The 13024-nt window shown below is 36.6% G+C and overlaps 1 protein-coding gene across 2 annotated transcripts; it reads left to right on the forward strand.

Moving 5' to 3' along the window:
• Positions 1 to 291: 291 nt before the first annotated feature.
• On the forward strand, positions 292 to 6755 carry LOC137048073 (coiled-coil domain-containing protein 106-like). Of its 2 annotated transcripts, none has more exons than XM_067426062.1 (5): positions 292 to 886; positions 994 to 1147; positions 3362 to 3508; positions 4820 to 5062; positions 6345 to 6755. In XM_067426062.1, the coding sequence occupies exons 1-5, from the start codon at positions 806 to 808 to the stop codon at positions 6644 to 6646; spliced, it is 927 nt and encodes a 308-aa protein (XP_067282163.1). In that variant the 5' UTR covers positions 292 to 805; the 3' UTR covers positions 6647 to 6755. The 2 variants fall into 2 exon arrangements, with proteins under 2 accessions (XP_067282163.1, XP_067282170.1); XM_067426069.1 differs by having other exon boundaries at positions 4820 to 5087; positions 6345 to 6574.
• Positions 6756 to 13024: the final 6269 nt, after the last annotated feature.

The following is a 13024-nucleotide window of genomic DNA, read 5'->3' on the forward strand; positions in this document are numbered from 1 at the left end:
TTCAAATGATTTGTTAGATCTGCTCATTCTGACAGGTCAATAATTATCCAAAATGACTGGCATTTGCATTTGGATGGCTATAATTGGGTCATTTCAATATGTGGCCTTGACCAAGTGTCCCCGAAACCCTTTAATAAATCCTCAATGAATGCTCAGATCTTCATTTCATCTCAGTTTTATTTAATTTAATGCTTAAAGGCCTTAAATACAAAAGACCTTAACTGTTTAAAGGCCTTAAATGCTTGAACCCCGCTAAATGCTGCTTGCAGCTTTAATTTTATTTATTTTTTTAATTGTGAAAGTGTGAAAAGTTAAATGTGAAAGTTAGCGCTCACATTAATTTAAATAATAGCCTTTTGAAGTTTATTAAACACATTAAGTCATTCTTTCTTCTCAAAGCACCTCTTAAAATAACAACTAATACTATTTTATAGGCTAAGATATTTAAGAGTTTAATCTTAAATCATAAAAATAAAGCATTCTTACCAGACGTAATGGTCCTTGGACTGGGAGGCAACCATGTTCATTTTATGCCCGCAGTTCTTGCATTTAATTTTGCGTTTCAACAAGCCAATCATTTGCAACCATTTTATTAACTTTAAAGACGATTTTTTGGTTTCTCCAACATAAACTTTGTTCAAAAGTTTCCTCTCCACTGAATCCATCGAGTCCGCGACCAATACAACCAAAAAATTAAAAATTGGCGCACTTTAATTTCATTGGCTTATGATGTTATCAGAATCCGATGCACCTACCAGGGGTTGTGTGTTGGCAGCGGTTGGCAGCTGGTTGGCAGAGTTGACACATGACGAAGCACTTCTTCAATCTGATAGGCCAAGCAGCACTGCCTACAGGTTGCTCTGCTCCGAACTTTATTGTAGAGATGGTAAGTAAAGTAGGACTATCAAATTCCTTGGGAAATGTTGTTTTGTTATTACTTTCATTCTTTATTACTTGCATATGAAACAATATCTTTATCTCACTTTATTTCAGCATCAACATATGGGCCTATATGATCAAGCGCCTTCAGCTCACTGCCCCTCACCTGGCAGTGGGGGGAGTGCGGATACCATTCATTTTACCCGCGCAAAGGCACGACGGGGAAATACCGAGGGAAAAGAAGAAGACATTTTCATACACAAAAGTGGTAAGTTGTGTTTATAAAAGTGAAATTTATTGTTGTTAGTGTGCTGCTACGCACAATAGCTGATATTTCTCATGACGCGATTGCATACAAGTCAACACAAATTGATCGTTCTGAGCATTCATTGGTTTGTATGCTATGATGCACTTTTTGTTAGAATGCTACACAAGAGATGTGTTAAAAAACAACACAAAGTGTGTTGATGCTATTTTGACACATATTTGGTTCAACACACACTTGTGTTAGAATGTAACTGGATAGAACAGCACTGGGTGGAGGGCAGTTTGTGTTTATGATAGAAATTATAGGTATATTTTATATGGTTTCCCATAAAAAGCTCAAATAAATAAATAAAATCTTAACTTATAAAAACTTAAATATTAACGTTTTCAAGGCACTTTTTTCAAATGCTGCTTTCACCGCTTTTTACTTGTTATAACTAACCAGACTGTATTTCTGTCAGACATCTACAGAAGCTCTTATTAATATTAACAGAGGTTTAGATGTTGGCGATTCATTTAATGTTTAATTTGAAGTCACCAGAATCGTGACCAGTGGCTCCTTTATTGAGCTCTTGACAATATTATCATCCTGTAGTTTTGTAGCTTTCTCAAGAGTTTAATATCTGAAAGATGATTTTTAAAAAGGTGTTTATTATTGTGTGATTAACATGTTGCAGTTATCTTAAAATGTGTTTTAAATACATAAATATAGTGCGTACAGGATCTTGAACTGAATCAGCTCATGAATCTCAATGAGGGTGACAAACCAAAAGCTTGCAGCAATGGGTGCCACCATGTTACAATACTCATGCATTACTCCCATCATGCATTGCGGCATGAAGCTTTTGGTTTGTCACCATTGTTGAGATTCATGTGCTGATTCTTGATGTCTGTGTTTGATTAGTTTGTACTGTAGCCCAAAACTTTCTTTTTAAGAAATAATTCTGCACTGCTGGATATCATGATGTAGCTTCACAAGACCGTTATAACTAACAGCACATACATAAATTGAATGCACACCATACAAATACTCAAAAACTTGATCAGGGCAATTGGAGCTCGGGTAGAATATCCTGTCTGAGCCCCTCTAGCAGACAGCAAGCTAAATCACTTTCACTAAGATTGTATGGGCACACAAACTTGTGAAATGAACCTAATTAATTAACCTAATTAATTTGCTTTACTTAAGTTGTGTAATGTAAGTGTGAACTTGTGAATTATTAAAGGAATATACAAAAATCCACATTACCTTATGCACAGGCTAAACCAGTACATCAATTAATGTGATTAACTAAAGTTTTTTAGTAATCATCTCTGAGTTAAGCATGTTCATGTCTTCTTCATAGTAGCCTGCAGGTCAATGGTCAGACCCCAAAACTGGCCACAGGCTCAGCACATAGCACATGGATTCTGTTCCCATTATAATACAGTAACGTTAGTCATCATTAACTAAGCGTTAGCTTCTCATGACTTCATCATGTTTGTGGCCCCTCAACTAAAGTGGTGTCATGGTCCTTTGAAACAAAGATGTGTTATTAAAACAAAGATGATGTGTTATTAATGAAATTGTGAAATTACATGAATATGTACATGAAAGCTCAAGCCTTTACACACAGTTATTGGAAGCTTTTTCATAGTTTAATGTGAGGTAACGATACAGATGAATATTGAAGTCGATAAATTCAAGTTCAATTAAACTCTTCCCTCCATCGCATTATGATAGTCAACACGATGAAGATTCAATATTCCTGTAATTATACTTAAAATAGTTTACAGAAAAGGCTTAACAAACTATTGCATAGATAAGCTATATTAGGCCTACGGTACGCATCCTTTGTGCTTGTTGTGAAGCGGAAGCGTTGCCTCTGCACGTGTGCATGGCTGCGTGCTATTCAAGCACATACTTCTGCGCACGGGATGTGCATTAGCGCATGCGCGCTTTGTGCTGCCAATTGAAGTATTTCATATTATAATACAGTATGAACTTTACAGTACAGTACAGTAATTAGTTTTACTGGTTTGTTATCTTAAGTTTATTACCCTCTGTCTTAAGTTATCTTCTGATAATTTATAACAAGAATGGAGACCAAAGAAACCTGTTGTGTCTTGTGGATGTAATTACATAATGTAAAAAACTTTTGACAATGTTCTTACAAAGTTTAGCCACTCTACCCTACTGACATGTATTCCTATTTTTTCATGTCATATTTTGCAGTTAGTAGGATGGACAATCTCAAGCCTGTGAAACAACATATTCTCTGGAAAAAGAAGGCGGAGATGCTCCAGTCTCGGGTGAACGAGCTGGAGGAGGAAAATGACTTCCTCAAGAAGCAGCTTGAAGAAAAGTCTGCACCAGAACAAGGTTTGTACAGGTAGAGCACATGGCTCTCCGAAACCTCTATGGGCTTTTGAAGAATAATGCTATAGCATAACTGCACATATTTCATGTTTGACAATATTGTTGCTGACCTTTCAATATTATTTTGTACCTGCTTTAGGTTTTTGATTTTTAGATTATATTTAGCACATGCATACATTTAGGTGGACAATGTGTAGGATCTCTAAAGCAGATAACCCTCAAAGTGGAATTAAAAATAGAGAGATATAGAGTTCTTTGTGAAAACATTTGCATTTAAAACTAAATGCTGCTGCTTTTTGGACACCTGTTAAATTGCAACTAAAAATGATTTCCTACAGTAGGTATGTAGTTTTTCCATTTATAGGTATCTACTCAAAGTTTTCTCTTGCTAGGGTTTGGAGTTTTTGTAATTGATATTAAATTGTTTGTTTTTATTTTTTAATATATTTTTAAAATTAAAAATCAGATAAAAAAATATATATTTAAAAAATTGGTCCCACTCTATATTGTGTCTCTAACTACTATGCACTAAAATTTTAAATACTACTTTGATACAGTGCACTTATTGTGTACATACATGTTTTAACATTGTTCTTATATTTAAAAAATATCTGCATGTAATTACATCTGTACTTAATTTCTGTAATTACATTCTGTAATGTACTACATTTTTCATTTAATTTGAGTATGTTTAGGTTTATAACAGGGTCTGGTTCTCACCTTATTGATGAACAGGAATTGTAGTTTGCGATTAAAGCAGCAAATTCTAAGTCAATTGCACTGTGCAATTGTGCCTACTGTGAGTGCATCCTAACTCATCCTTAAACCTATCCATACCATCAAACCTGTCCCTAACCTTTCCCGTATCCCTCCTCAAAAGCAGCAGTGTTTTGCAATACAATATGAGCACAATAAGTACATTGTACTTATTTTTTATGTAAGTACATAGTAGTTAAGGACACCTAATTTAAAGTGTGACCAAAAAATTACATTATAGTAATAGTATTATAGTAATTATAGTCATATTATAATTACATTACACATAGTCTCTTATTTGGGTGACAACATTTAGAGCTTTATCTGTTATTTACTGCCATTTGTAAGGATTGAACTGACTTCACTTGTGTATAGCCTGTAGACTGCTGCCTTGCCATAGCACATTGGATTTCCATTTACAGCATTGGCTGTAGACAACATTAGCATTGTTTTTTTAGTAGAATTCACTGAAATACTCAAATAGTTACAGTAAAGTTCTTCAAAAAGCACCTTGATTTTACAGTGGGTATAGGTTTACATTATATGTTTATATTACAGATGGGAACTTGGAGATAATGGCCACTGGAAGTGAGGAGCCACATGCCATGATTTTGGACTCCAGCACTGACACTACCAGTGATTCCAGCACTGACTCAAGCTCTGAGTCCAGCTCTATCTCTGACTCTTCAGATGAAGAAAAGAAGAAAAAGAAGCGTAAAAAGAAGAATGGCAAGAAGAAAAGCAAAAAAAGAAAGAAGGAAAACAAGAAGGTGAAGAAGTCAAACGGAAAAGGAGAGCGAGGTATGGACACACTCTATTTAGTTAGGTATGAAGTATTTAGCTGATTATTTTTATTTTAGTGCTTTATACTTAATTTGTTGCATAGTGCACAGTCACACTTTCCCACAACCCAATCATCATCTGTCTTGTCATCTCTTTTTCGAATGACACGAAATCAACATGTCAAAAGCTTAACTGTTATGTTACAGCCAGTGTCTGGGAATTCTCAATGAATATCAGTGATGATCTGTATCCAACTTGTATTTTTACTACAGCTTTCTTAGAGATTATGTAAGTAATTAAGTAAACACAATATGTGCTTACCTATTATGGTAATCAATAATTAAAAATAAAGAATGTTCTGAACAGTGTTTACCTCAGTGTTTTATAGCAATAATCATCAAATACTTTATTGGCACACTGCCCTCACACTACCGACTATTAAACGTTCTTAAAGGTGCACTATGCAACTTTCCGTCCACTGGAGGGCGCCTATTCAAAACAAATGCGTAGTTTGGTGACGCAAAGTGTGAGCGCAGCATCTTGGGACATGTGGTCTTCACCTCACAGCCGGTGGAAAATAGGACTCTGGCAGAAATCACGTTCATGCATGCGGTTATTAACGTTACTGTAGTGTAAAGCAGAGCAGGACCGAGTGTTGTGGAGCTGAGCACGGCTGCTGGAGCGATTGTTAAACAAATACCCGCCTCGCGAATACCGGGACTTTTATTATGACGGGACGGGACACAGTCGCCGGGCGCCTGCACTGATCCGCTCTTCCGGTTATGATTTTGAGCTAAAGCAGCTCTGTTTATCATATTAGATACATTTAAGTGTGTTTAAAACGATGTTATGACGTTACTCCGTGCGCTCACTTGTTCACACTGCTAAGAGTAAAGCGCTCCTGCCAAATAAAAGCCGAAACCGAGGGTAACGCAGATATGACGCAATTGACAGGCGACTCCGTCAAATGCAATGCTGAAACGTCCCGGTCCTTAGTTAAAATAGCAATTTTTTCTCACAATTTACAAATAGTTGGAAACATCTGGGATATTGTAGGTACTCAACTGAACAAAATATATAACACCGGCCTAGTGGTCTTTGGATATTTTACTGCAAAAATACTACATAGTTCACCTTTAATCAAAGAATAAGCCGTACACCTTTATCCAAGTTGTAGCCTCCATTTTAAAAAGAAAACATGTGGGAAACATTGTGGCTAACCTTGTGCCTAAGAAACTACACAAGACACAACACAACATTTATTGGTGATTTTATTTACATTATTGTTTTTTTTTTTCAGTTGCCTCAATTGCAGATGTGGTGAAAAGATATCGGCGTGTCCTCAAACTTGTGCAAAGAGGCTTCAGGATGACCGCAGCTTTCAAGAAAGCGTGTGTTTCTAGAAATGCTGTGAAAGACACTGCAGCAATTGCAGAGATTTACATTGTAGACAAAAGTGTCCTAGAACAGATCAAGGGTAAATACACACTTTTGCAACTAGCACAACTGTGTCAGAAAAAAATTGTTGGTGAACTTGCAGAAAAGATCATTGAAATGAAAACCAACAAACAGCTCATCCCCTTTTCTGTCAGGAAAGACTGAATGTGGGCAAGAAAATGTTACCCATAAGTTAAGTGGGTTGCTGTTAACTAAATGCAAGTTTGTTTGTTTTTGTTTTTAGTGGTTGTAAACTTTATAATGTTTTAGCTTGGTCTAGGGCAGTGCAAAAATTTTTTTGTCACGTATTGAGTTTTCATTTAGAAAAAACTCAATATATTTTGTCACATAACCCGATGTGAACCTGATACCATAGTAAATGATGGTTTGTATTATTTGGAGTGTTTTTTTTTTTTTTGTATCTACTTAATAAAAGTGATTTTTTCTCTCCCTCTGATATGCTGCCTATAGTGTTTGTTCTACTTCAGTCAGATTTGCAAAACTCATTTTAAATGGTAAATATGTTGCATATAATTAATGGAAACCTGTATGCAATCTGTTGATAGGTTATAGACTTTCTACTGATATCAACTGTTTTTCACTTTAATTAGATAGTCCTAAAAGATGTCTACTAACCCTTAGTGGAGAATGTCTATTAACAGTCTACTGATCGTAAACAATATATTTGTTGACAGGCAACAGATAAGCAAGTAATCTTTAGTTGACTATCAACAAATGCTAAACTAAAGATTTTTTTCTAAGAATTAAGTTTCTAATCAGTTTTAATAATCATTAATTTGATGCATTTGAGACCCCTTGAGTAAGATATACATTATCATAAACGGATCATATGCTGACATGACTGTTGACTTTCAACTGATAGATTGATGTTGAGTTGTTGGTAGACAAGTTGTTGGTGGACAGCTTAGAAGATGGTGACTCAATCTACAGAAAGTTAGTTGACAATTGGTAAATAACCTTTTGCAAAATAACACTGACAGTCAACAGGCACTTTTTGTAAAATCTGTAGATTAACACTTGAAATTTACCTTATAGTCTATAGGCAGTTAGTTGAATGTATGTTACTTGTCTGTTGAAACAGTTTTGTTGAATGTCAACTGATGCACTGTTGACAAGATACTGAATGGCTCCTAATAATTAGTAGAGTCTCAACGAATGGACTATCAAAATAAAGTGTTACCCTAATTAATATCTATATTATTATTCTCCTATTTTTGTGCCAATTTTATGATTGGGTTATATACTACAAACACTTGTGCATTAAGATTCCATAGATTTTATGCAATGTAAAAAAATATATATATATTTTGATGTAAACCATGCTGTTCTCTATGTGAAGATATAGTAAAGTGTGATTTATTCCTTTGATCAAAGCTGAATTTATCATTATTACTCCAGTCTTCAGTGTCTCATGATCCTTCACTAATCAATCTCATATGAGGATTTGATGCTCAACACACATTTATGATTACTATCAGTTGTGCTGCTCATAGTGCTGCTTAATTTTTGTGGAAACCATCTAAACATTTGTGGTAAAATTAAAAAAGAGAGAAATTATTACTTTTGTTGATCAGACATGCATTAAATTGATCACAAGTGATATTTTTAATATTACAAAAGTTAATAATTTATTAAATAAATGCTGTCCATTGTCCATTGAACACACCAATGCTGTGGCATGAAGAATTCTGAAAAATAACATGTAGGCTATCATGGTTTCCACAACATTTTAAGCTTCACAACTGTTTTCAACACAGATAATAATCATAAATGTTTCTTGATTATGAAATCCTCATATGAGAGTGATTAGTGAAGGATCATGTGACACTGAAGACTGTAAGGATAAATTATCAATCAATCAATCAATCAACTTTATTTATATAGCGCTTTTACAATCACGATTGTGTCAAAGCAGCTTCACAGTGTCAAACAGGATAATATTGCGACAAAATTAGATTTGGCTGTACAGTCGTACTGGAGAAAACAGTGATGTTATCAGCTTATTTTAATTTATCATATAGCGACAATGTTGGCAGATCAGTATTATAGTTTATAGAATTAAATAAGACCTAATTCATAGATTTTATTTGTATAATAAGTTGAATAACTTTAATCATAATTTTAGTGTCCCCAACTGAGCAAGCCAAGCCAAAGGCGACAGTGGCAAGGAACCAAAACTCCATCAGGGCGTGATGGAGAAAAATAAACCTTGGGAGAAACCAGACTCAGTCGGGGTGCCAGTTCTCCTCTGGCCTATTAACACACCGTGTAAGATTATTACTCTGGCAACCTTACAGGTCGGAAATCATATTAGATCGGATTATTCAAAATTTTCAGGGTATCACGGAAGAGACAGATTTATTTAGGATGGGGCGTCAATTACACAAGAGTATGAATACATGAAAGATCGGAATTATTGCGCCGAAGACGGGTTTGAGCATGTCGTGCCAGTGAGGCAAATTCAAATGAGACACTATTTGACACGGCTCAGCAGACACTCCAGGATGCGTTGGTCATGTCCAGGCAGGTCCACCATCCGATCCGGACAGGGCCCAGATCCGGGATAAACCTCGGGATAAACAGAGAGACTAACATTAGCGTAGATGCCACTCTTTTTATGATGTAACGAGTACATCAGGTGTTATGGGAAGTGTTCCCGGTTCCGGCTGACCTAGTTAATGCAGCCTAACAATCAGTCAATTGAATTGAATAATGAAAGTTAAAAATGTTCTATGTGTATGCCATAGTAAAGAGATGTGTTTTTAGTCTAGATTTAAACTGACAGAGTGTGTCTGCTTCCCGAACAATGCTAGGAAGACTATTCCACAATTTAGGAGCTAAATAGGAAAATGATCGACCGCCTGCAGTTGATTTAGATATTCTAGGTATTATCAACTGGCCAGAGTTTAGAGACCGCAATCGACGTGATGGGGTATAATGCGTTAAGAGCTCGCTTATGTACCGGGGAGCTAAACTATTTAGTGCTTTGTAAGTAATAAGCAAGATTTTAAAATGTATGCGATGTTTAATAGGGAGCCAGTGCAGTGTTGACAGAACTGGACTAATATGATCATACTTCCTGGTTCTAGTAAGAACTCTAGCTGCTGCATTTTGGACTAGCTGGAGTTTGTTTATTAAGCGAGCAGGGCAACCACCCAGTAGAGCATTACAATAATCTAGCCTTGAGCTCATGAACGCATGTACTAACTGTTCAGCATTTTGCATTGAAAGCATGTGCCGTAATTTAGATACATTTTTAAGATGATAGAATGCGGTTTTACAGATGCTAGAAACGTGGCTTTCAAATGAAAGATTGGTATCAAAGAGCACACCCAGGTTCCTCACTGACGACGAGGGCTTGACAGAGCAGTCATCAAGTGTTAGACAGTATTCTCGGTTACTACTTGTGGAGCTTTTCTGTCCAATAATTAAAAATTCAGTTTTATCTGAATTAAGTTGCAGAAAATTACTATTCATCCAATTTTTTATATCAGCTATGCATTCTGTTAATCTTGTGAATTGGTAGGTTTCGTCAGGGCGTGAGGAAATATAGAGCTGAGTATCGTCAGCATAACAATGAAAACTAACGCCATGCTTCTTAATGATATCTCCCAGTGGTAGCATATACAGGGTGAAAAGCAACGGTCCTAACACTGAGCCTTGCGGTACCCCATACTGAACTTGTGATCGGTGTGACATCTCTTCATTTACTGCTACAAACTGATAACGGTCAGATAAGTACGATTTAAACCATGCCAAAGCAGTTCCACTAACGCCAACATAATTTTCGATTCTATTCAGAAGAATATTGTGATCGATAGTATCAAATGCAGCGCTAAGATCGAGTAACACTAATAGAGAGATACAACCACGATCAGATGATAAGAGTAAATCATTTGTAACTCTAATTAGAGCAGTCTCAGTACTATGATACGGTCTAAATCCTGACTGGAAATCCTCACATATACCATTTCTTTCTAAAAAAGAACATAATTGTGAAGACACGGCCTTTTCTAGTATTTTTGACAGAAAGGGTAGATTCGAGATTGGCCTGTAATTGACTAATTCATTAGGATCAAGTTGCGTTTTTTTAATAAGTGGTTTAATTATAGCCAACTTAAAAGTTTTCGGTACATATCCTAATGTCAAAGATGAATTAATGATATTAAGCAGAGGATCTATGACCTCTGGAAGTATCTCTTTTAATAGCCTAGTCGGTATAGGGTCAAGCATACATGTTGTTGATTTTGATGATTTTACGAGTTTAGCCAGTTCTTCTCCTCCTATAGCAGTGAATGAGTGTAATTTTTCCTCAGTGACACTACAGCGCTCTGTCTGAAGTGATACTGTAATAGACGGCTGCATGGTTATAATTTTATTCCTAATATTATCAATCTTACTAGTAAAGAAGTTCATAAAGTCATTACTGCTGTGTTGTTTACAAACATCAGAAGCTGAAGCTTTATTTTTTGATAATTTAGCCACTGTATCGAATAAATACTTAGGGTTGTGTTTGTTTTCTTCTAAAAGAGATGAGAAATAAGCAGATCTAGCAGTTTTTATGGCCTTTCTGTATGCAATCATGCTCTCTTTCCACAAATTGCGAAAAACCTCTAGTTTTGTTTTCTTCCAGCTGCGCTCCATTTTCCTGGCTGCTGTTTTAAGGGCCCGAGTGTGCTCGTTGTACCCCGGCGTTGGATTATTTGCTTTAATCTTCTTTAAGCGCCGGGGAGCAACTATGTCTAAAGTGCTAGTAAGGAGAGAGTCAATAGTTTCGGTTGCAGCATCAAGTTCATCTTGGCTATCTGTAATGCTGAGGAGATGGAACTGATGAGGAAGATTATGTACAAAGCAATCTTTAGTCGCAGCGGTTATCGTCCTGCCATATTTGAAGCGAGGGGATGGCTTTGCAGCCTTAGGTAAATTAAGTATACATGATATTAGGTAATGATCTGAGATGTCATCGCTCTGCTGCAGAATTTTAACAGTATCAACATTTATTCCATGTGACATTATTAGATCTAAAGTATGATTAAGGCGATGAGTGGGTCCCGATACGTGTTGTCTAACTCCAATAGAGTTTAGAATGTCTCTAAATGCATATCCCAATGCGTCTTTTTCATTGTCTACGTGGATATTAAAATCCCCAACAATTAGTACTTTATCTACAGCTAATACTAACTCCGATACAAAACCAGCAAATTCTTTGATAAAGTCTGTATTGTGCCCTGGTGGCCTGTAGACAGTAGCCAACACAAATGTCAGACGGGATTTATCATTTACACTACACAGTGTTACATAAAGCACCAAAACTTCAAAGGAATTATATTTGAAACTAGACTTCTGAGTAATACTGAAAATATTATTATAAATTACAGCCACACCTCCCCCTTTACCTTTCAGACGTGGCTCATGTTTGTAACAATAATCTCGGGGGGTGCACTCATTTAAAGTAATGTAATCGTCAGGTTTTAGCCAGGTTTCTGTCAAACACAGCACATCTAAGTTATGATCTATAATCATATCATTGACAACAAGCGTTTTTGGCGAAAGGGATCGAATATTCAGCAACCCAAGCTTTATCAATTGTTCATCCGTATTATATCTGTTGTTTATTTGTTGGACATCAATTAAATTTTTACTGTTGAATGGTTTTGATGGTTTTTTGTATTTACTAATTCGGGGAACAGACACAGTCTCTATATGATAATATCTAGGTGAAAGAGTCTCTATGTGCTGGGATTTAGCTGACTTTGGTGACGTGAGACAGCTAGCAGACGGTTGGTTTAGCCAGTTTGTCTGCTTCCTGACCTGGGCCCCAGTGAGTCAAGGTTTAGCTCTAAGACTATGTGCCAAATTACTAGAGAGAAGAGCAGCACCAGCCCAGGAGGGATGAATGCCGTCCATCTTCAACAGGTCAGGTCTGCCCCAAAAACTTTTCCAATTGTCTATGAACCCTATGTTATTTTGCAGACACCACTTAGACAACCAGCCATTGAGTGATGATAATCTGCTAACTATTTCATCACTCCTTTTCGCGGGGAGAGGACCAGAGAAATATACGGCTCTTGACATCGTACTTGCGAGTTTACACACCTCTTTAATGTTAATTTTGGTGATCTCCGACTGGCGAAGTCGAACATCATTAGTGCCAACGTGAATAATAATCTTAGAGAATTTACGATTAGCTTTAGCCAGCACTTTTAAATTTGCTTTGATGTCAGGCGCTCTGGCTCCCGGTAAACATGTGACTATGGTGGCTGGTGTCTCTATTTTCACATTCCGTGTAATAGAATCGCCAATAACTAGGGCACTTTCAACAGGATCCTCAGTGGGTGCGTCACTGAGTGGGGAGAACCTGTTTGATGTTCTAATCGGAACAGAAGAGCGTTTTTTTGATCCGCGACTATGCTTTCTCATCGTCACCCAGCCCTGCTGCGCGGGCTCAGCCGGAACCAAACAATGAGTGTTCACTAAGCTAGTCGCATCCAAAGCAGTATCTAAAGCTGTTACATTCTCACT

Source organism: Pseudorasbora parva, chromosome 2 (genome assembly GCF_024679245.1).
Source record: "Pseudorasbora parva isolate DD20220531a chromosome 2, ASM2467924v1, whole genome shotgun sequence".
NCBI classification, from domain to species: Eukaryota; Metazoa; Chordata; class Actinopteri; order Cypriniformes; family Gobionidae; genus Pseudorasbora; species Pseudorasbora parva.